At 33.2% G+C, this 23,161-nt stretch overlaps 1 protein-coding gene across 6 annotated transcripts in view; it reads right to left on the reverse strand.

Annotated features, from left to right (window-relative positions):
• The window catches only part of LOC135124364 (rhophilin-2), a 120,038-nt gene that overhangs the window by 19,165 nt on the left and 77,712 nt on the right, over window positions 1–23,161 (reverse strand). Inside the window, exons 1-2 of one of the 6 annotated variants that reach the window (XM_064049388.1) lie at window positions 13,950–14,029; window positions 6,408–6,796 (exon numbers count right to left, since the gene is read on the reverse strand). The exons of 3 other annotated variants lie outside the window; for them this stretch is intronic. In XM_064049388.1, coding sequence (XP_063905458.1) covers window positions 6,408–6,473 — 66 coding nt within the window. In that variant the 5' untranslated portion in view covers window positions 6,474–6,796; window positions 13,950–14,029. Of the gene's footprint in view, window positions 1–6,210; window positions 6,367–6,407; window positions 7,009–13,949; window positions 14,030–23,161 lie in introns of those variants that run through there. 2 more of the 6 variants (XM_064049387.1, XM_064049389.1) reach the window with 2 other exon arrangements.

Raw genomic sequence — 23,161 nt, forward strand, 5'->3', positions numbered from 1 at the left:
AAATTGTAGATAATTTTCCGCTAGTGACCAATCTGAAATCGCCACATGATATCTGTTCTAATAAACACGAAAAGTAAATTCAAATTTCTCAAAAAAATTCGAAAAAATTATTAAAATTGGTTCAAACGACTGAAAATTTGTGTCAAATTGTAGATAACCTTCCGCTAGGTACAAATCTAAAATCTCCGTCACGGTATCTGTTCCAATAAATACGAAAACTGAATTCAAAAATTTAAAAAATTTTCCAAAAAAATGGTTAAAATTGATTCAATCGACCGAAAATTGGTATCAAATTGTAGATAATCTTCCGCTAGTTACAAATCTGAAATCACTGTCACGATATCTGTTCGAATAAACACGAAAAGTGAATTCAAAATTTTCAAAAATTTTCCAAAAAAATTATGACAACAATGTAACAAAAAATCAAAGAACAAACTAAGACGTAGTAATAAAATACAAGGTCTTCTATCTGAAAAAAACTGAAATATCGACATTTGAAGGTTATAATATTTTTGATTTTTTAGTAAAAACTCTGTACATTAGGACCCAGTTTTATTTATATTAAACAACAAACATTACATAAATTTCTTTAATTTGACTTGAAGGGTTATGACGCAAAATCAAATTTTGTAATTTTTTGAAAAAACTGAATATCATTTATTATGTACTTCAGAGGCGAGGGAATAACCTTCCACCAATTTTGATTTTTTGAAAGCATAAATTTATTTTATTTCGTTTCCAATGTATGTTCTTAGTCTTTTTCTCACTAAAATATTTATATATTTGTCAGGTTGGCAACATTTAAACTTGTATGTTGGTATACCTGATTGTCAAATTTAGGGCACCAAGGCATCTTCTCATCACTCTGTCAAAGTTGACTGTCAACTGTTAACATTGCTGCCAATAATTGAAAAATCGAAAAATAGAGACATCGAAAAACTGGAAAATCCAAAATCCAAAAATCGAAAAATTGACAAATGAAAACATAAAAAGATGGAAAAATAAATTCAAAAATATCCATAAATCGAAATACTGAAAAGTCAAAAAATCGGGAAATTAAACAATCGAAAAGTCAAAAATTTTAGAATTCGAAATTTGAGACACCTCAAAAATCTAAAACCGATAAGTTGAAAACTCGAAAGATCAAGAAATCGAAACATCAATTGAAAAAACAAAAATTAAAAACTTCGAAAAATCTGATACTGAAAAATTGAAGAATCAAGGAATTGAAAAACCGAAAATCGAACAATTCAAGAATCGAAATATTCAAAAATCCAAAATTGAACCAAAGAAAAATGGATAAATCGAAAAATCGTAATGAAACATTCTAAAGTGAAACATGGAAAAATTGAAAAATCAAAAATTGAAAAATCGCGAAATCGAAACATCAAAATACCGAAAAATTGCAAAATCGGAAAATCAAACATTTTAAAAACTGAAATATTCAGAAAAACTGAAAAATCTAAAAGCAATAAGTTGAGAAATCGAAAGATCAAGAAATGGAACATCAACTGAAAAAAAACAAAAATAAAAAAATTTGAAAAATTGGAATACTGAAAAATCGAGAAATCGAAAAATCTAAAATTTAAAGTATCGAAAAATTGAAGAATCAAAAAATTGAAAAAACGAGCAATGGAAAATCGAGCAATTGAAGAATCGACATTTTGAAAAATTCCAAAATTGATCCATCGAAAAATTGATAAATGGAAAAACGCAAGGAAACAGAAAAATCGCGAAATCGAAAAGTCGAAAAATTTTAAAAATGCAAAACCGAGGTGTCGAAAAATCGGAAATATGAAAAACCTGGAATTTAAAAAATCGAAAAGTGAGAACCTTCAAAAACCAGAAAGCCCTAAAATCTAAAATCGAAATGTGAAAAGATCGAGAAAGCGAGAAACGAAAAATAAAAATGAAATGAAAAAATGTATAATTTAAAAAATTGGTCTAAAGAGTTTAGACAGTACTTCCCTCGCTGTCCGAAACGTGACGACTGCATGCCTATTATGTTTTTTTTTCGCAGTTTATTTCAAAGAATTCGGTTTTGTAGTTCCTGAGTAAATCAATAAAATAAATTTACGCATTCATTAATTTTTTTGAGTCACCCTGTATATGCAAATCCAAAAAATATGAATGGAGTGATAGATCACAAGTACAGACTCATCATATTTTGTACATTTTAGATATGATTTATTCCACAAACTTTTGAGCTGACGTCATCAAGTTTTTGGAAGGGATAAGCAAATATTTTTTTACTAAAGATTTATGATGCTCTTTATAGCCTTAAAGTATCTGCAACATTTCAAAGCATTCTGGTTAGCAGATTAAAAATTAAATTTCAAAATGTTGTTTTATAATTTTGATTTTTTTTCCAAAAATCTGGACGTTTCGGGTGAAAAGTCGATTCGGAGTTGTAAACTACATGTGTGGGACTATGTTATTTTATACAATTGAAAACCCATTTACTATGTACAATTTTGAAGTGACGTCATCGCATTAGTGGTGGGGATGATTAGACAAATTTTGGTTAGCGTTTTACCATCTACATGATATTCTTAATATAAGTACAAAATTTCACAACAATCGGTCCAGTACTTTCGGAGATTATCTGTCTAATAAAAATCCGGGACGGCAGACGGACAGACGGACAGACGGACAGACGGACAGACGGACGGACAGACGGACAGACAGACGGAAATGGGAGACCTATTTCTTCGTCTTCTAGGGGTCATGAAAGATCGAGAAAACGTAAAAGTAGAGAGTCGGCCGACGGACTCGATTACAATACTTCCTTTGCTTACGCTCAGGAAGTAAAAATCGATGAATCGAAAAATTGTGATTTTTTTTGTCAGGTTGGCAATATTTAAAATTGTATGTTGTTATACCTGATCGTCAAAATTAAATTTAGGGCACCAAGTCATCTTCTCATCATTCTGTCAAAATTGACAACTGTGGACTGACATGTTAACATTGCTGTCAATAATTGAAAAATCGAAAAATCGAGACTTCGGAAAACTCGAAATTCCAAAAATATAAAATTAGAAAGATTGAAAATTGAAAAAAAATTAATTCAAAAATATCGATAAACTGAAACATTGAAAAATTAAAAAATCGGGAAATCGAAACTAAAAAAAAGGAAAAACTGAAAATTGTAAAATCAAAAATTTAAAAAATCGAAATATTGAGAAAAACTGAAAAATCTACAACCGATCAAATAATTGAAAAATTGAACAGAAAAATCGAAATGTGAAAAGATCGAGAAATCGAAAAATTGAAAAATTGAAAAAAGACACACATTTAAAATTGTATGTTGGAATACCTGATTGTCAAAATTACATTTAGGGCACCCAGTTGTCTTCTCATCACTCTGTCAAAGTTGACGACTGTGATCTGACATGTTAACATTGCTGCCAAAAATTGAAAAATCGAAACATCGAAAATCCCAAACGAAAAATTAAAAATAAAAAAAAATATTCAAAAATATCCATAAATCGAAAAATTGAAAAATCAAAGAATCAAAAGTTTTAAAAGTCGAAATATTGAGAAAAACTGAAAAATCTAAAACTGATAAGTTGAAAAATCGAAAGATCAAGAAATCGAAACATCAATTAAAAAAAAACAAAAATTAAAAAATTAGAAAAATTGAAAAATTGAGAAATCAAGAAATTGAAAAATCGCGAAATCGGAAAGTCAAAACATTTTAAAAGTAGAAAAACCGAGGTGGTGAAAACTGCTAAATTTGGAAAACCTAGAATTTAAAAAATCAAAACCTTGAAAAACTCTGAAAATCCCAAAGTCTAAAATCGAAAAGTCGAAAAATTGAAAAATCAAATATATAATTGAAAAATTGAAACAGAGGATTCGAAATGTGAAAAGATCGAGAAATCGAAAAATAAGAAATTAAAAAAAAAGAAAAATTTATAATTTAAAACATCGATAAATCTAAAAATTGAAAATTTAAAAAAAGAACTTGATAATTTTTTGTCAGGTTGGCAACATCTAAAATTGTATGTTGGTATACCTGATTGTCAAAATTAAATTTACATCCTTTCATTACCCTGCCAAAGTTGACAACTGTGAACTGACATGTTAACATTGCTGCCAATAATTGAAAAATCGAAAAATCAAGGCCTGGAAAAACGAGAAAATCCAAAAAACTAAAATTCTAAAAATTGAAAAATCGAAAAATCGATAAATCGAAACATCAAAACACCGCAAAATTGAAAAATTGGAAAGAATCGATTTGTTGAGAAAAACTCAAAAATCTAAAACCCACAAGTTGAAAAATCGAAAGACCAAGAAATCGAAACATCAACTGAAAAAACCCGAAAATTAAAAATTCGAAAAATTGGAAAACTGAAAACTCGAGAAATCGAAAAATCTAAAATTTAAAGTGTCGAAAAATTGAAGAACAATTGAAAAATCGAAATATTGAAAAATTCCAAAATTGAATTACCGAAAAATTGATAAATCGAAAAATCACAATGATACATCCTAAACTGAAACATGGAAAAATTAAGAAATCAAAACAGTGAAAAATTGCTAAATCGGAAAATCGAAAAATTTTAAAAGTGGAAAAAGCGAGGTGTCGAAAAATCGCCAATACGGAAAATCCAGAATTTGAAAAATCGAAAAATCGAAACCTTGAAAAACTAAAATCGAAAAGTCGAAAAATCAAATGATTGAATTGAAAAAAAGAAGTTAACAATAAATACCGGCTGATAACATTGCTGCCAATAATTCAGTGTTGCCAACATACAAATTTGCTTCAGTTATTAACGGTCATCCGGTGTCTATTTGTTGCAACTCTTGTTGATTTTTTGGCCCAACGCTCTTAACTTCTTAGTGGTGTCGAATGTGGAAAAAACATCAAATTTAGAAAAATTTTAAAATCACACAATTTTATTTTGTTATTTTTTTACTTCACCTTCGTGACCCAGCTTTAAAGCTCCCAAACTGAGCTTAGTTGGGTTTCATCGTAAAACTAGTGTAATTTATGTTTTCAAGATTGATAGTAATTACAAATGTCACTGTCAAATAACAAATATAATAAAGATCAAAAGAATGAAAACTGTTTTTCGTTTTTTTTTTTTATTTATTTTAAGGATTATCTTAAGTTTGACACATTTTAACTTCCAAGAAGTTGACCTCTCTCGTACCAACCAGTACAAAATTCCAAAAATTTAAAAAAAATCTCAGTTATATTTAAAAATAAAAAAAGGTGCTAAGTTAAAAAGAGGTGCGGTAATTCGCCGAATGTCAAAAATACAATGATATTTAGAAAAATTTGTAAAAAACTGACCAGTAGTAAATTTTAGACGTCAAAGACATGAAAAATAGAGTCTATAATTTTTTCATATGCGTACTTTCATTCACAGGTTGGTCTTATTGAATTTGCGTATTTTGTGGTGTACCTACTTCATCGGGAAGTACCTTGATTTTTTCACAACACAATTGTATTTATCGTCACACTCCACGTGCAGGTTAGTCCTCGGGCAATTGCTAAATTATTTCAGCATTCCGCACGTTTAACCCATATATGCAATCAATAGTAGCCACAGGCCAAAAATCATAAAACCAAACAACAAGTGTAACAATGGAATGACAAGAGAAAGGAAAAATAAAATAAAGGAAAAAGCGCCGGAACTGAATGAAAATCCAGTAACAGTAATTTATTCAAATTTGCGTTAAGACATGAATGACTTACGACTTTCAAGGTTACCGGAACTCGAACTTGCAAATTACCAAGTATTTAAAATTCCAAAATACAAACACACAGAGAAGTTTTTTACCAAAACGTTGTTGCAAATTGGCGCCAGGTTTTGTTTACTATGAAGACACGAGTGTTTCTTAACCGTATACAAGTCTTGTCAAGTATATACAAGATACAAAAACAAACATGGCGTGCCTAACATAAACAAAGCAACCATAAACAACAATATCAGTAGCTTAACATAATATTTTACCGCAATATTTTATCAACACAGTTTAAGTTTAAAAGCACACTATCACTTCCTTTATCGGCGTCATGTGCATATGCAAAACCGAGTTGATTCACCTTTCCGATAAACACCGGCCACTGAATCACGTTCGCGTGACGTTCCTCGGCGAATTTTGTAAAAATTACAAAAATATTTTAGCGATCGCTGATTTTCATCAGTAAGGTAAACAGTGTAATCGGTACCCGAAGCCATAAATAAAATGACTCATTACCCAACATAATGCACTATTTGCAGCAACAACCATAATCCACCAGCACATAATTCATCCCAGTACCTCTACAGACTTTTACGACAGACTCGATAAATTATTCACGTTTTCCAATCAATTTTACGGGAATTCCTCGAATGCGAAGTGCGTTTCTAGTCACGTTTTTCTTAGGGCAACGTGTATTTTTGACGTTACATTACCGGTATTATGACGAAGTCATCTTCGGCTGGACACTTGAAGTTCTGCCTTTGCACCCACTTCAACATCTCGCACTGCGCCACGATGCTGCTGTTGTGACACTAATAAACATAATGGTGAATTTTCAAGTTGAGTAATACGTGTTATCTCTCTGACAAATCGCCGATAAATGGCTAAGTAACCGTTGGGATTGTAATACAGTCATTAAGCGTAGCGAGGTATTATTGCAAATACAATATTATGGTAAAGAGACCTATATATGAGCACAGTTGCAGCAGCATGATCATCATTCTTAACTGTAACCACGGTTTTTCAGTCCATTGCGGGTCAAAAAATCGCGTTTTCCGGCCTGTTGCGTGATGAATTGGATTATTCCGGACGGGTTGAGAATCTGCACCAGTGGGTTCAAGAGGCACTCGAAAAATCAGAACGGTAACGACAAATCATTATTTCACAGGTTTTTGCTTTGGAAATTGGTTTTTAATTTTAAGTTACTTTGTCACTTAAGGTTTTGTTACACTTTACCAACACTAAATTAGGAACACTGAGCAATGAATGCATACTAATAAGCTTCCGTATAGTAAGGATCGTGGAAAAAATGCGGGAAATACCGTCATTCTAAAACGTTCTGGTCATGGTAGTGGAAACTGAGTCATTTAAAACTTACTATTCTTTTACAAGAACTCTTACACAACTGGCGTAATTTGCAGAATGGCCTTATTGATTTTTGAATTAAGGCATCATATTGATGGTTTATGATTACTGGCTGTTCAATGATTAGTTCATTCCCTCCAAAAAATGAGTGACGTAGAATTACACAATTATATACAGGTGTCCCATATAAAACATTATCGGCCCAATATCTACCAATCCTCTGTGATTTTGATAACTTAAACTGTTTTTCCAGAATTGTCCAATGAAACATCGCAATTTATAAAAATTTCGAAAAATTCGAATTTCATACCGATTCCTTCGAAAATATTGCTCCGTTACCATCAACACGCTATATTCTTGGAATCAGCATGTCGAGATCTACGCCCCTAATTTTTTCCACAATTTTTAGACAACTTTTTTAAAAGTGAAATTTTTTCAATGGCCAATTTTTGATATTTTCGAAACTCAACTAAATACATTTTCCTATACATTTCGAATCCTAGAACTCACTTCTGGCATTGTCTCTTTGATGAGTACAACCGTTTTTCCAGAATCGACCGTTGAAATATCGAAATTTTTAGAAATTTTCAAAAATTCGCGTTTCATACCGATTCTTTCGAAAATTTTGCTCCGTGACCATCAACACACTATATTTTTGGAATCAGCATGTCGAGATCTGCGCCTCTGAATTTTTTCACAATTTATAGACAACTTTTTTAAAAGTGAAATTTTTTCACTTTCTTCAAATTTCGGCCAATTTTTGACATTTTCAAAACTCAACTAAATACATTTTCTTATAGATTTCGAGTCCTAGAACTCACTTCTAGCATCGTTTCTTTGTTGAGTGCAACGTTTTTCCAAAATCGACCACTGAAATATCGAAACTTTTAGAAATTTTCAAAAATTCGCATTTCATACTGATTCTTTCGAAAATTTTGCGCCTTGACCATCAATACGCTATATTTTTGGAATCATCATCTCGAGATCTGCGCCTCTGAATTTTTTCACAATTTTTAGACAACTTTTTTAAAAGTGAAATTTTTTCAATGGCCAATTTTTGATATTTTCGAAACTCAACTAAATACATTTTCCTATACATTTCGAATCCTAGAACTCACTTCTGGCATTGTCTCTTTGATGAGTACAACCGTTTTTCCAGAATCGACCGTTGAAATATCGAAATTTTTAGAAATTTTCAAAAATTCGCGTTTCATACCGATTCTTTCGAAAATTTTGCTCCGTGACCATCAACACACTATATTTTTGGAATCAGCATGTCGAGATCTACGTCCCTGAATTTTTTCACAATTTATAGACAACTTTTTTAAAAGTGAAATTTTTTCACTTTCTTCAAATTTCGGCCAATTTTTGACATTTTCAAAACTCAACTAAATACATTTTCTTATAGATTTCGAGTCCTAGAACTCACTTCTAGCATCGTTTCTTTGTTGAGTGCAACGTTTTTCCAAAATCGACCACTGAAATATCGAAACTTTTAGAAATTTTCAAAAATTCGCATTTCATACTGATTCTTTCGAAAATTTTGCGCCTTGACCATCAATACGCTATATTTTTGGAATCATCATCTCGAGATCTGCGCCTCTGAATTTTTTCACAATTTTTAGACAACTTTTTTAAAAGTGAAATTTTTTTAATGGTCCCGCCTTCTTCAAATTTCAGCCAATTTTTGACATTTTCGAAACTGAACTAAATATAGATTTCGAGTCCTAGAACTCACTTCTGGCATCGTTTCTTTGATGAGTGCAATCGTTTTTCCAGAATCGACCGTTGAAATATCGCAATTTTTAAAAATTTCGAAAAATTCGAATATCATACCGAATTTTCCTAAAATATTGCTCCGTTACAATCAATACGCTGTATTTTTGGAATGAGCATGTCGAGGTCTACGCCCCTAAATTTTTTACCATTTTTAGACAACTTTTTTAAAAGTGAAATTTTTTCAATGGGCCCCCTTCTTCAAATTTCGGCCAATTTTTGACATTTTCGTAACTCAACTAAATACATTTTCTTATTGATTTCGAGTCCTAGAACTTACTTCTGGCATCGTTTCTTTGATGAATGCAACCGTTTTTCCAGAATCGACGGTTGAAATAACGAAATTTTTAGAAATTTTCAAAAATTCGCATTTCATAATGATTCTTTCGAAAATTTTGCTCCGTGACCATCAACACACTATATTTTTGGAACCAGCATGTCGAGATCTACGTCCCTGAATTTTTTCACAATTTTTTAGACAACTTTTTTAAAAGTGAAATTTTTTCAATCTTAAAATTTCGGCCAATTTTTGACATTTTCGAAACTCAACTAAATACATTTTCGTATAGATTTCGAGTCCTAGAACTCACTTCTGGCATCGTTTCTTTGATGAGTGCAACCGTTTTTCCAGAATCGACCGTTGAAATATCGAAATTTTTAGAAATTTTCAAAAATTCGCATTTCATACCGATTCTTTCGAAAATTTTGCTCCGTGACCATCAACACACTATATTTTTGGAATCAGCATGTCGAGGTCTACGTCCCTGAATTTTTTCACAATTTTTAGACAACTTTTTTAAAAGTGAAATTTTTTCAATGGTCCCCACTTGTTCAAATTTCGGCCAATTTTTGAAATTTTCGAAATTCAACTAAATACATTTTCTTATAGATTTCGAGCCCTAGAACTCACTTCTGGCATCGTTTCTTTGATGAGTGCAGCCGTTTTTCCAGAATCGACTGTTGAAATATCGAAATTTTTAGAAATTTTCAAAAATTCGCTTTTCATACCGATTCTTTCGAAAATTTTGCTCCATGACCATCTACACACTACATTTTTGGAATCAGCATGTCGAGATTCTACGTCCCTGAATTTTTTTACAATTTTTAGACAACTTTTTTAAAAGTGAAATTATTTAAAATTTCGACCAATTTTTAAATTTTCGAAACTCAACTAAATACATTTTCTTATAGATTTCGAGTCCTAGAACTCACTTCTGGCATCGTTTCTTTGATGAGTGCAACTGTTTTTCCAGAATCGACCGTTGAAATATCGAAATTTTTAAAAATTTTCAAAAATTCGCATTTCAAACCAATTCTTTCAAAAATTTTGCTCCGTGACTATCTACACACTACATTTTTGGAATGAGCAGGTCGAGAACTACGTCCCTGAATTTTTTGACAATTTTTTAGACAACCAAGTGAAATTTTTTCAATCTTAAAATTTCGGCCAATTTTTGACAATTTCGAAACTCAACTAAATACATTTTCTTATAGATTTCGAGTCCTAGAACTCAGTTCTGGCATCGTTTCTTTGATGAGTGCAACCGTTTTTCCAGAATCGACCGTTGAAATATCGAAATTTTTAGAAATTTTCAAAAATTTGCATTTCATACCGATTCTTTCGAAAATTTTGCTCCGTGACCATCAACACACTATATTTTTTGAATGAACATGTCGAGATTTACGTCCCTGAATTTTTTCACAATTTTTAGACAACTTTTTTAAAAGTGAATTTTTTTCAATTTCGGCCAATTTTTGAAATTTTCGAAACTCAACTAAATGCATTTTCTTATAGATTTCGAGTCCTAGAACTCACTTCTGGCATCGTTTATTTGATGAATGCAACCGTTTTTCCAGCATCGACCGTTGAAATATCGAAATTTTTAGAAATTTTCATAAATTCGCATTTCATACCGATTCTTTCGAAAATTTTGCTCCGTGACCATCATCATACTATATTTTTGGAATCAGCATGTCGAGATCTACGTCCCTGAATTTTATCATAATTTTTAGACAACTTTTTTAAAAGTGAAATTTTTTCAATGGTCCCCCCTTCTTCAAATTTCGGCCAATTTTTGACATTTTCCAAACTCAACTAAATACATTTTCTTATAGATTTCGAGTACTAGAACTCACTTCTGGCATCGTTTCTTTGATGAGTGCAACCGTTTTTCAAGAATCGACCGTTGAAATATCGAAATTTTTAGAAATTTTCAAAAATTCGCATTTCGTACCGATTCATTCGAAAATTTTGCGCCGTGACCATCAACACACTATATTTTTGGGATCAGCATGTTGAGATCTACGTCCCTGAATATTTTCACAATTTTTAGACAACTTTTTTAAAAGTGAAATTTTTTCAATGGTCCCCCCTTCTACAAATTTCGGCCAATTTTTGACATTTTCGAAACTCTATTAAATACATTTTCTTATAGATTTCGAACCCTAGAACTCACTTCCGGCATCGTTTCTTCAATGAGTGCAACCGTTTTTCCAGAATCGACCGTTGAAATATCGAAATTTTTAGAAATTTTCAAAAATTCGCATTTCATACCGATTCATTCGAAAATTTTGCTCCGTGACCATCAACACACTATATTTTTGGAATCAGCATGTCGAGATCTACGTGCCTGAATTTTTTCACAATTTTTAGACAACTTCTTTAAAAGTGAAATTTTTTCAATGGTCCCCCCTTCTACAAATTTCGGCCAATTTTTGACATTTTCGAAACTCTATTAAATACATTTTCTTATAGATTTCGAACCCTAGAACTCACTTCCGGCATCGTTTCTTCAATGAGTGCAACCGTTTTTCCAGAATCGACCACTGAAATATCGAAACTTAAAAATTTTCAAAAATTCGCATTTCATACCGATTCTTTCGAAAATTTTGCTCCGTGACCATCAACACACTACATTTTGGGAATCGGCATGTCGAGATCTACGTCCCTGAATTTTTTCACAATTTTTAGACAACTTTTTTAAAAGTGAAATTTTTTCAATCTTCAAATTTCGGCCAATTTTTGAAATTTTCGAACCTCAACTAAATACATTTTCTTATAGATTTCGAGTCCTAGAACTCACTTCTGGCATCGTTTCTTTGATGAGTGCAACCGTTTTTCCAGAATCGACCGTTGAAATATCGCAATTTTTAGAAATTTTCAAAAATTTGCATTTCATATCGATTCTTTCGAAAATTTTGCGCAGTGACCATCTACACACTATATTTTTGGAATCAGCATGTAGAGATCTACGCCCCTGAATTTTTTCACAATCTTTAGACAACTATTTCAAAAATGAAATTTTATGTCTCCCTCATGCAAATTTCGACCCATTTTTGACGATTTTCGAAATTTAACTAAATACTTTTTCTTGTAAATTGCGGGCCGCAGAAGTCATTCACAGAAAATCCTCATTATTTTGAAGAAACCATTTCTTGGGTCATATTTAATAATAATAATCCCGAGATTTTTTCAAACTATTTAAAAAATCAGACCCAAGGGGTCCTCGAGATTCTTCAAAAATAATAAAAAAGGGGTACCTGAGATTCTTTGAAACTACTCCAAAAACAAACCAAAAGCGGTGTCCGAGGGTTCTTTCAAACTACTTCAAAAACAAAACAAAATGGGTCCCTGAGATTCTTTCAAAATACTCAAAAACAAAACAAAATGGGTCCCCGACATTCTTTCAAATACTCCAAAAACTAGTTCCAAGTGGTCCCTGAGATGATTTCAAGCTACTTCAAAAACCAGACACAGGGGGTCCCCAGGACTCTTTCAAACTACTTCAAAAATCAGACACAAGGGGTCCTCGAAATTTTTCCCAACTAGTTCAAAAATAACACAAAAGGGGTAGCCGAGATTCTTCGAAACTACTCAAAAAGAAAACAAAAGCGTTGTCCATATTTTTCCAAACTTTACATTATATATAATTTAGCAAAATGTCTTGAAGTACAATCAGAAGAAGTGTTCAGTTAGTTAGTTGACCTAAAGAACTTTAGAAGAAAAAATTCTAATAAAGTAAAAAAATCAAAAGATACGGTGATTTTTTTTAGCATTAACAGACAATTAAACTCTGTAGTAACCGCAGTAGTTTATGGTTTTCAAACATCCGTGAATTTAACTATGTCCATAAAAACTTAATTGATAATAATTACACGTATTTAATGAATTACTTATATTTCTAAGTTTTGTCATTTCAGTAAAAGATTATTACATTAATTGTTATCAAAATAGACTCAGTCGATGTTATCTAGAATTAGCATTGTCTCAATAGTCAAAATTTATAAAAATAAACGCCTAATGTTTGTGAAACATCAAATTCTTATAAACCTGCTTCTGAGCGAATTTTATAACCTAATGGTGTCAAAATTACTTAACTGCCAGAGACGATGTTTTGATTGAGTAAATTTCGTCAGAAGAATTTGGTGCGGAATGTCTTCTCTGATAAAAATTCTGTAAATAATTAGCGAAATTCTACTCTTCAGGTGAATCAAAATGTACATATTACTGTAGGTACTTTATTGATCTGAACTGAAATTGACAAACTTAAGTCATCGATGATTAACATGCCATGACCTGTGCAATTTAGGTTATGTTTAATTAATTAGATAACATCACTTCGTTATAACCTCACTTTTTTGACATATCGTGAGGATGTGCAATTGAACCTTTAGCTTCATATATTGTTGATATTGAGTGTGACTTTTGTATTAATTTTTAGTCAATATTTGTCATTTGTCTCATTTTTGTAACTTTCACTAGGAGAAATTAGAAGTAGTGATAATTTTCGTGATAAACACACAATTTTAATTGTGTTGATGTACACTTATCTTCAGTTCAATAGACTACTTGACGGGTAGATGTAACCACCACTGTGATAATTTTAAGTCAATATTGGAACTACAAATATTTCTCAGTAAACAATACTTGAAATGGTTTAAAGGTGAAAGATAGACGATATAACTAAATATTGGTAAAATTTAGATTGGCAAAAATTTGGACCCACTTATCACCAAATTTGGTTGACTGTTTGCTTCCTTGTTTGTTTATAACGTGAACTACCATTTTAGACAACCTGTGAAAGAATGATAACGCTACCGAACTACCTACTAACAAAACTAGGTACTTCACTTAACCCGCACTACAAAAAAGGACGCACTGGAGGCACAAAACACCGGTTCATTGATACACTATGACCACCATAATACGCAGCACTTGATAAACTAAAAGCTTCATGGTTATTTGTGTAGTTGCACATGTCGTTTCCTCAATTCAAATATCTGACTTAGCGGTTTGTACGGTACTGCAATAATGAGGGAATAATTTTTGTTTATTGATACTATTGGACGGCAGCGTTCTACATAATGAAGTTGCAGTTATTTTACGATCTCAGACATGTGTCAAACGACCCAATTTTCGAAAAATTCAGCGCCATAAAATTTTGTGTGTTAAGAGTCGCACTTACTTAATATTCAACAGATGCTTCTCGTCGTAATTAAAAATTAAAGTGCGAATCCTCCGGACCAGGTAGTACAGTTATCGTTGTTTGGCAAATATTTATTCAAAAATGCGAAAAATCGAACGCGATTTGCATATTCCGTAATTAGAGTGCGTAACGGTTTGTCATAATGTAAGAAGTTTATTGCTTGTGTTGTTGGGAGAGATTTTTTAAGATTTTAATGAGGCTGCCGAGCAAAAGTACAGTTTCCTGATTATCGGACGTTAAATAGGATTATCAAAGGTTCAAAATTCACGTGTCTATTCAAACATGGAATTTCTAAATGTGGCAAGGTCAAAAGATTATAGAAAAAAATAATTACGCTTTTTTAAATTATGCAGATCTGACCACGAAGTTTCTTCTTCAACATGTGGAGCACATTAGATCCAGATTGAGCCTTCCATTACGCTTTTTTCGCTTCTAAATTACCTTGCGCACCAACAAAGTCCGTGATACAATTTCTTCAATTTAAATTTTTCTCAATTATAGCACAGTCCGTAAAAATAGCCCCTCTCATCTCATAACTAGCGGAACATGCGCTTGATTTTTCTTTATTCGCTCTGTATAGCACAAAAGCGCATAATGATTTAGCCATGGCGTGATTAACTTTGTAAGAATGATGAAGCACAAAGCCGTAAAAATACTCTTTTTGAATGTAAGAGTTATAAAATCAGCCGACTTGGAACGCAACAAAACTATTTGCTTAGAAAAAACACAAAAATAATCTGAGGTTATCTTGTGGTTTGTCACACACGTACACACTTCCAGCTCTAAAATAAAATAGAATGACTCAGCGACTTATTTCAATTTAAGCCGTTCCTAATTAGAATATGTCTTAATTAAAAATGAGAAATAGGATCAATAAAAAGTTTAATTGTATGGTGTGAATCGTATAGAAAAAACATCGCTTAGTCGGTAATATTTCATCTTCTAATTCGTCTAATTGAAAATTTTTTGAGTCATGGGAAGTAGTGTAGAATGCGGTTCTGACACCTCTCAAAAAAGCGTTCAATTTTCCTCTCCATTGTATTCAAATCGCACTTAAAACACTCAATTTTTTCCCGGATGATTAATCCAAAGCGGTGTAAACACACTTTTAATTAATCGCCGCGCTTTCCAGACCCGCGCCCGATTGACACCGTGTGGGATCGCCCCAATCGCACACTCATGCATGTCTTTATTTGGAAATCATTAATCTTGGGATTATCTCTATTCTTCAGTTGCCACACTCGTCTTAAGTGCACTTAAACAAATGGGTAGACACACACTTACATCTTAAACTTTCATGTTCCCGTGTAATACACACCGAGCTTTCTCATTACGAGAACGCAGGTGCAATAAAACATTATTATATTTAGTCAGTTTTTCGGTTGGTTGCTTCATCGGCTTGTGTAACAGCGTTTTGCTCACTGTGTCACTTCAAATACGATACCGAAATTCCTTTCAAGTAAAAATGTACGTGGGTTAACGACCAAAGCACTTCACGCTTCCGTTTCCTATGCAAATCTTTTGTTCTTTTGGGAAAATAACAGTCGGAGTAATTTTGCGCCGGACGATTGTTATCGGATTTTTTTCGGCTTGTTGACAGGCCACTGAATTTGCGGTTGAATGTTGGTTTAGTCAATCAGGTTACTTGTAACTGATCTTTGTTTGTCCGTGGAGATTGTTTTGGAATGTGGATTGCATCACGTGTTTGTTTGATTTATCACGGGGTATGGGTCTGGGTGGCTGGAGGCAGACACGTGATGATTTTTCGAAAAAGTGATTGTTAGGATTAACAACGAGGGCGAGATTATTTGCTTGTTTTGTTGAAGGATTAAGCTGGAATTTGTGGAATTTTGAATCCAGTGATCAAAATTTGTTAATGAAATTTGGTTCCAGTGCAAAATATGGGTTATACTTCAGCCAAAAAACTTCAGATACTCTTTGTACGGGTATTACAATTTTTTTTTTATTATTTTGAAACTGTATAACCAAAATTTCGGTTCCCCTTCTAAAATCAATTTCAATATTTCCATTTGTTCTCAAGATACAAGGCCGTGGGGTTTTATCTGGAAAGCCCTCTTGTCATGGATTTTAATTTTTGGATTTGCATGAGCTTGACGATATTCCAATTTAAATAATTTCTCAAAAATTCTGATAAAAGTGACAACTACACAAGTTTTTTTGAAGAACTGTACATACAAAATACAATTTTGAGCTTGTTTTCTAGATCAGGAGCCCGATATCTTCACAGACCCAAGACTGGTCAGGTCAGATTAGGTTAGGTTAGACCACGTTAACTCAAGTCAGGTCCAGGCAAATCACGGTAGGTCAAGACAAGTCCAATTAGGTCTAGTCAGGTCACGCCAGATAAAGTCAGATCAAGTCAGGCTAGATTAAGTCAGGTCAGGTCAAGTCACGTCAGGGCAAGTCAAGGTAAGCCAAAGCAGTATTGTAATAGGGCGCCTGACTACTTTAATGTTTTCTCGACATTTCCGCCTATCTGTCTGTCTCTCTGTGTCGATTTTTATTAGACCTATATTCTTCCAAACTACCGGCCCAGATGTTATTAAATGTTATATGGAATTTAGGAATATCGTGTTGAGGATAAAACGGTAGCCAAAATGTTTCTAATCATCCTCACTAACAATGGGTGTACAATCATTTTCTGTAGTTAGGGTTACCTAAATTTTATGAAATAATATACTCCTGTACTGGTGATTTATGAATCCGTTTTGATTTTTAAAACAATCGCTTTATTTTTGTGCAATATATTCGACGCGGTTCATGTAGCTAATATCTAGCTTCTGTTTCGTAGTCTAGTTGGATTGGTGATTGATTCTCGGACTTGTGGTTTGACTCGTGTAGGTTCGAATCTCCTCGCTAAATGTTTTTTTTTACACTATGACCTGTATTATACATATTTCTTTTTTTGAACGAGGTTACAAAATATATACAATTTTGAAAAATCTAAATTTGAGGATTCTGGTGTTCTGAGGATTTAAAGATTTTGAGTTTCTGAGGATTTGAAGATCATGGTGTTCTGAGGATTGGAGGATTCTGGAGCTCTGAGCATTTGAGGATTCTGGTGTTCTGAGGACTTGCAGATTCTGGAGTATTGAGGATCTGAGGATTATGGTGTTTTGAGGATTTGTGGATTCTGGTGTTCTGAAGATTTAAGGATTTTGAGGCCCTGAGGATTTGAAGATCATGGTGTTCTGAGAATTGGAGGATTCTGGAGCTCTGAGCATTTGAGGATTCTGGTGTTCTGAGGACTTGCAGATTCTGGAGTATTGAGGATCTGAGGATTATGGTGTTTTGAGGATTTGTGGATTCTGGTGTTCTGAAGATTTAAGGATTTTGATGCTCTGAGGATTTGAGGATCATAGTGTTCTGAGGATTTGAGGATTCTGGTGTTCTGAGGATTTGAGTATTATGGTGTTCTGAGGATTTAAGGATTCTGGTATTCTGAGGATTTGAGGATTATGGTGTTCTGAGGATTTGATGATTCTGGTTTTCTGAGGATTTGGGGATTATGGTATTCTAAGAAATTGAGGATTATGGTGTTCTGAAAATTTAAAGATTCTGGAGTTCTGAGAATTTAAGGATTCTGGTGTTCTGAAGATTTGAGGATTATAGTGTTTTGAGGATTTGTGGATTCTGATGTTCTGAAGATTTAAGGATTTTGATGCTCTGATGATTTGAGGATCATGGTATTCTGAGGATTGGAGGATTCTAGAGCTCTGAGGATTTGAGGATTATGGTGTTCCGAGGATCTGAGGATTATAATATGCTGAGGATTTGAGTTTTCTGGTTTTCTGAAGATTTGAGGATTTTGATGTTCTCAGGATATGAGGATTTTGATGCTCTAAGGATTTGAAAATTATGGTGTTCTGAGGATTTCAGGATTCTGGAGTTGTGAGGATTTGAGGATTGTGGTGTTCTAAGAATTTGAGGATTATGATGTCCTGAGGATTTGATGATTCCGGTGTTCCGAGGATTTGGGGATTATGGTATTCTGTGGAATTGAGGATTTTGATGTTTTAAGGATATGATGATTCTGGTGTTCTGAGGACTTGAGGATTCTGGTGTTCTGAGGATTTATAGATTATGGTGTTCTGAGGAATTGAGGATTGTGGAGTTTTGAGGGTTTGACGATTCTGGTGTTCTGAAATTTGAGGATTATAGTGTTCTGAGGATTTGCGGATTCTGGTGTTCTGTGGGTTTGAGGAATTTGATGTTCTGAGTATTTGAAGATTATGGTGTTCTGATGATTTGAGGATTCTACTGTTCTGAGGATTTGAGTAATTTTTCGAATAAACTAGATTTGTTTGGTTGTGTTGAAGGGGCCAGGACAATTCTGTACAAATAACCTGAGATCATTTTTAAGTGTTTATTCTGGAACAGAAAAAAATGTGTGCATTTATGTAACACTGTGTGAATTAGACGCCATAAAAGAGGTCAAGAGAAAAATTCCTTTAGAAAAATTTAAGTAAAATTTATGGTAGTTGTTGAAACTTTTACAAGAGTTTTTCGCAGGAAGAATTTTGGAAGTTTTAAGGTCCCACTTTCAAATTTGTGTCATAATGAATCATTTTTTTTATTAATTAAAATTTGATTTCAAAACTGAATATTTCCAAAAATATTGCTATGTGACCACAAATATGCTACATTTTTGGAATCAGCACGTCGAGATCTATACTTCAAAAACTTTTGTGGATTTTTAGACAACTTTTTCAAAACTGAAATTTTTAACACCCTCAGATTTCGACCAATTTTTGACCATTTTCGAAACTTTATAATGCATATTCTTGTAGATTTCGAGCCGTAGAAGTCAACTCTAAGGGTTATTTCCAGAATGGCCAATCGAAAAATCTCAATTTTTGGCCGTCAAATTTTATATACTCCTATGTGTTACAAATATCTTGTAGTTGATAAAAGGCTAACGGACTGTCCAAAATCATCCTCAACACCAACAATGTGATGATGATGATGTCACCTCAAAATTGTACGAGTAAATGGGTTTAACATAGTATAAAATTACACCATAGACCTACATGTGTAGTTTATGAATCCGTGTTGAGTTCTCCCCGAGATATCCAGATTTTTGTGAAAAAAAATTGTATTTATAATTTAGTTTTGAATCTGCAAAATCGAATGCTTTGAAATCTTGCCGATGTTTTAAAGTTATCCTAAATATGGTAAATTTTTTATCAAAATATATCTTCTTAACCCTTTATCTCAAAATTTTGTGAAAGGAAAACTCACAAAGTCAAAATTTATAACTTTTCGAAAAAGCTGGATATGTTTTATTGTGCTTTAGAGGCGAGGGAAGTTCTGTCGAAATAACCTTAGACCATTTTTTAAATATACCCAACTAGTTTCAAGTGTTTAAAAATCTGGGTCTTCGTTATTCTAAACTTCTATATTTAGAACTAGGTTACTTTTGCACCTCAAAACAGCGTACAAATATATTCAGAAAGATAACGAAAAAAACTAGTTGAAGGTTATTTCAGCAGAACTTCCCTCACCGCTGAACTAGAGTCTAATAAATCCCGGTTCTTTGAAACAATATACCTACAGTTTGATTTTGCAACATTTTATTCGTGGCAATCTCTATAATTAAAAAACCTAGACATTCTTATGTCATTTATAAAAACACTGAAGACTAGTTGACCCAAATGGGACCCTCGTGGAACTCCAGAAATTACATCTAAATAGAAAACAATTCGTAGTTTATTTTAAAAGTAGTTTACAATCTTGCTGTATTTATATCTATTCAAATCAGTGAATAACAGGAAAACGAGCTTTATTCAACAGTTACACTTCTATTTTTGCTGCAACCGCAAAAATGCAAAGTTTCGCTTGTTTGCAAGCTTTTATCTTTAATAAAAAAATAGAGCGCAAAAAGCGCTTGGAACAAACAACCAAAGGAGCAAAAATGAGATAATGAAATAGGAGATCGGTGAAGCAGAATATCAAAATAAAATGTTATATTATGTCCATTGTGGTGTAAATTATTGTCACCCCAGAAACAAAAAGTGCTCACTGCAACGGTTTACTATATTATTTCATTCGTCGTCGATTCTCTGTTAACTGTCTGGCGGCAAATTTGTCCTGATTCTTATTCTCGTGTGAGTAAAATAATAGTAGAGATAAGTCGTTTTTACTTAACTCTTTCAGAGTCTCAGTTGTTTAATGTATACGATATTTTTGTCAGAAAAAATACAACCTCTATGGACCTTTCCGGTTACAACTTCTAAAATTCTTTGATGCGTAATCTGAAAATCCTACATTTTACGACTTTGTTTTTTCACTTCATTAAAATCGTAAACGCCACATCTCACATATTTGTTGCATAACCCTAATTTATGTCCACAATTTTGTTATAATTTTGTGGAAATTTCGCCTCAGTTATAGCTTTTTTGGTGATTTATCTCCACGATCGCATCGTCCGTTATTAAAAGTCATTTAAAATTTACAACTTTAATGATCACTTAATAAGTTATCTAATGGTGAAGACTTATCTAAGTTTTACAACTTGCTTGACATCTCTGTCATTTATCGACTCAGCAAGTACCTTTATTGCTTTTTATTAAGATTAAAAATCTCGGTGTGTCCCATTAATTACTTTGATGTATGAATACGTTGATGTTTATGCACGTGTTATCATAATCTAGCGGCAAACAGTGCCGAAAATTCGGTACGGTTATAAAAGATAAGAGAAAAAATATTAATGGGTTTAAAAAGGATGACTGCGGGAAGACCTGGTGTGCCGGTGATTGATTAACACGTCATTCGAGTGACATTTAAATGACATAAAAATATGCCTTGTTTGACAGAGCGATTGCTGAACCACGCTCTTGACCTTTGCGTTGTAATTAATTAAAATAGCTTCATTAAATTATTCCAAGTGGAAAAATATTTAAACTGTAGTAATTTCACGGAATTAAGTCGTCGAAACCTTATTTTGGTACTTATTAATGTGAGGTGATTAAAGTTTCGAAACTCGACGTGGATAAATGACTAGCATTTGTCATAGGAGTGATCGTATCTTCGCGCTGAAGAACGTGGACAAAGATCGATTATTGACTTATTTATATTCCATCAAGTAGTGTTGAATGGAGACGCTGGATCGGTCTGAAGGCATCACGTCCCACATGGGCTGTCGGGAAAGGAATTCCATTAATGTTTATGTTAAAAGCAAGCAATTTTTTGCATGTAAATTAGAGGTCTAAAAGCGTTTTGGGTAGCGTTATTAATTGCCGCGTTTTTTGCTAAAATTTGTCAGGTGCAGGCACTTTGGACCATTCAAGATCCTGAAATGAGTCAGTACCGTTGATTGATATGACGCATTTCCAACATTTTGAATGGTACCACCACTTGGTGTCCAACCCGCCAAACTTGACCCTACCAGTACCACAATGGTAATAGCTTTTTACCGTAACCGTTTCCTGAACAAGCCACCAAAAACGCCTAATTAGCCAATGTATATTCGCGACGAGCCGGTGCTTCTGGTGCATAATTGGTGTCGAAATTGCAATACCCAATTTAAAAGTACATATACGGCATGATCTCCGGATTCCGTATGCATTTATTCCGGCGGTACTCTTTGATAATCCTTCTCCTTTCGAAATTCGGCATGTTGACCATCGTGCATTTAGCACACTTGATCGTTCACCTGTCTTCACGATGCAATGGACGAACCTCCCACTTTCTCCTCGAGAATCCGCACCATGATGTATGTAGACCCTGACCGGTTCACTTCCTGATGCCTTTTTTTGTAGTCGAGAAGAGCAGCTTTTCTTTTAATTGCAAAAAATGAATCATGATCTTGTAGAGTGCAGAGTGCGTCACTTTTGCTGGCATCTGGTTTTTGCCGCTTTCGAACCACCAGTGGTACCGACAACAGTACCGCGTAAATTCGTCAAACCTCTTGTTTCATTAAATTGATTAAAGTGAAATTAAAAAAAAAATAGAGACTCATTAAAGTGAAGGCTTTCAATTTTAGAGGAATCTGAGATTTAAGCTTCATTGGGTATTTAGAACAGCACCGAAATTCTAATCAAAGCGTGAAATTCCTAAATACAGTTTCGCTAAAGAATGCACCACCAGATTTGACCACTACAACACCTAGTTACGTAATTGGGCATTAAAAATAAATCCAATGTGGTGACAAATTTATTCCATACATGAGTTTGTTCTCGCTGGGTGTTCCTCGTAAAAAGCTACACAGTGTATAAATGCAAGACAAAAAGAACAAAAATCAGCGGCACTTAGCTTCTAAAGTGTCATTAGCTGTTGTTCTTAAGCCAAAATTTATTTAAAATTCCTCACCCAGCGCGTAAATTTTGCCAATAATATCTTAAGAATTGTAACCAATCGCAATAAATTACAATAAAATTATCATAAAATTTCACGTTTGCCATTTTGAATTTATAACGATCCTGAAAATTACATAATTAGCTTAAAATACAACCTCATACAAGCTCTTTCTGTGACCATTCAGACTTATAAAATGTCATAAACTTGTATTAATAATCATAACGACACTTTTTCGAATTCAGATTTTCAACCGTCACATCTAGATTCTCTACAGTGCGTTTATGGAATAAACGCGCTTTGCGTGCCTAGAATAAGCAAAACCTGTGAAGAATGTTGGCGCCATGTGGCGTCAACCCAACAATTAATTAAACAATTTCGAAAATCGCAGGAATTTTGGAGACGCTCCGTCAATTAATTAAGGAGGCAATTATTTCGTAGCTCAGCAGGAATTACTTTGCGTCTTTTTGTAGAAATTTGGAACTTTCCCACAATAATTGGAGGCAGGTTTTTTCGAAAATGTC

This window comes from Zophobas morio, unplaced genomic scaffold (genome assembly GCF_036711695.1).
Source record: "Zophobas morio isolate AGI-343-1 ecotype UQ-CSIRO unplaced genomic scaffold, CSIRO_AGI_Zmor_V1 ptg000007l, whole genome shotgun sequence".
NCBI classification, from domain to species: domain Eukaryota; kingdom Metazoa; phylum Arthropoda; class Insecta; order Coleoptera; family Tenebrionidae; genus Zophobas; species Zophobas morio.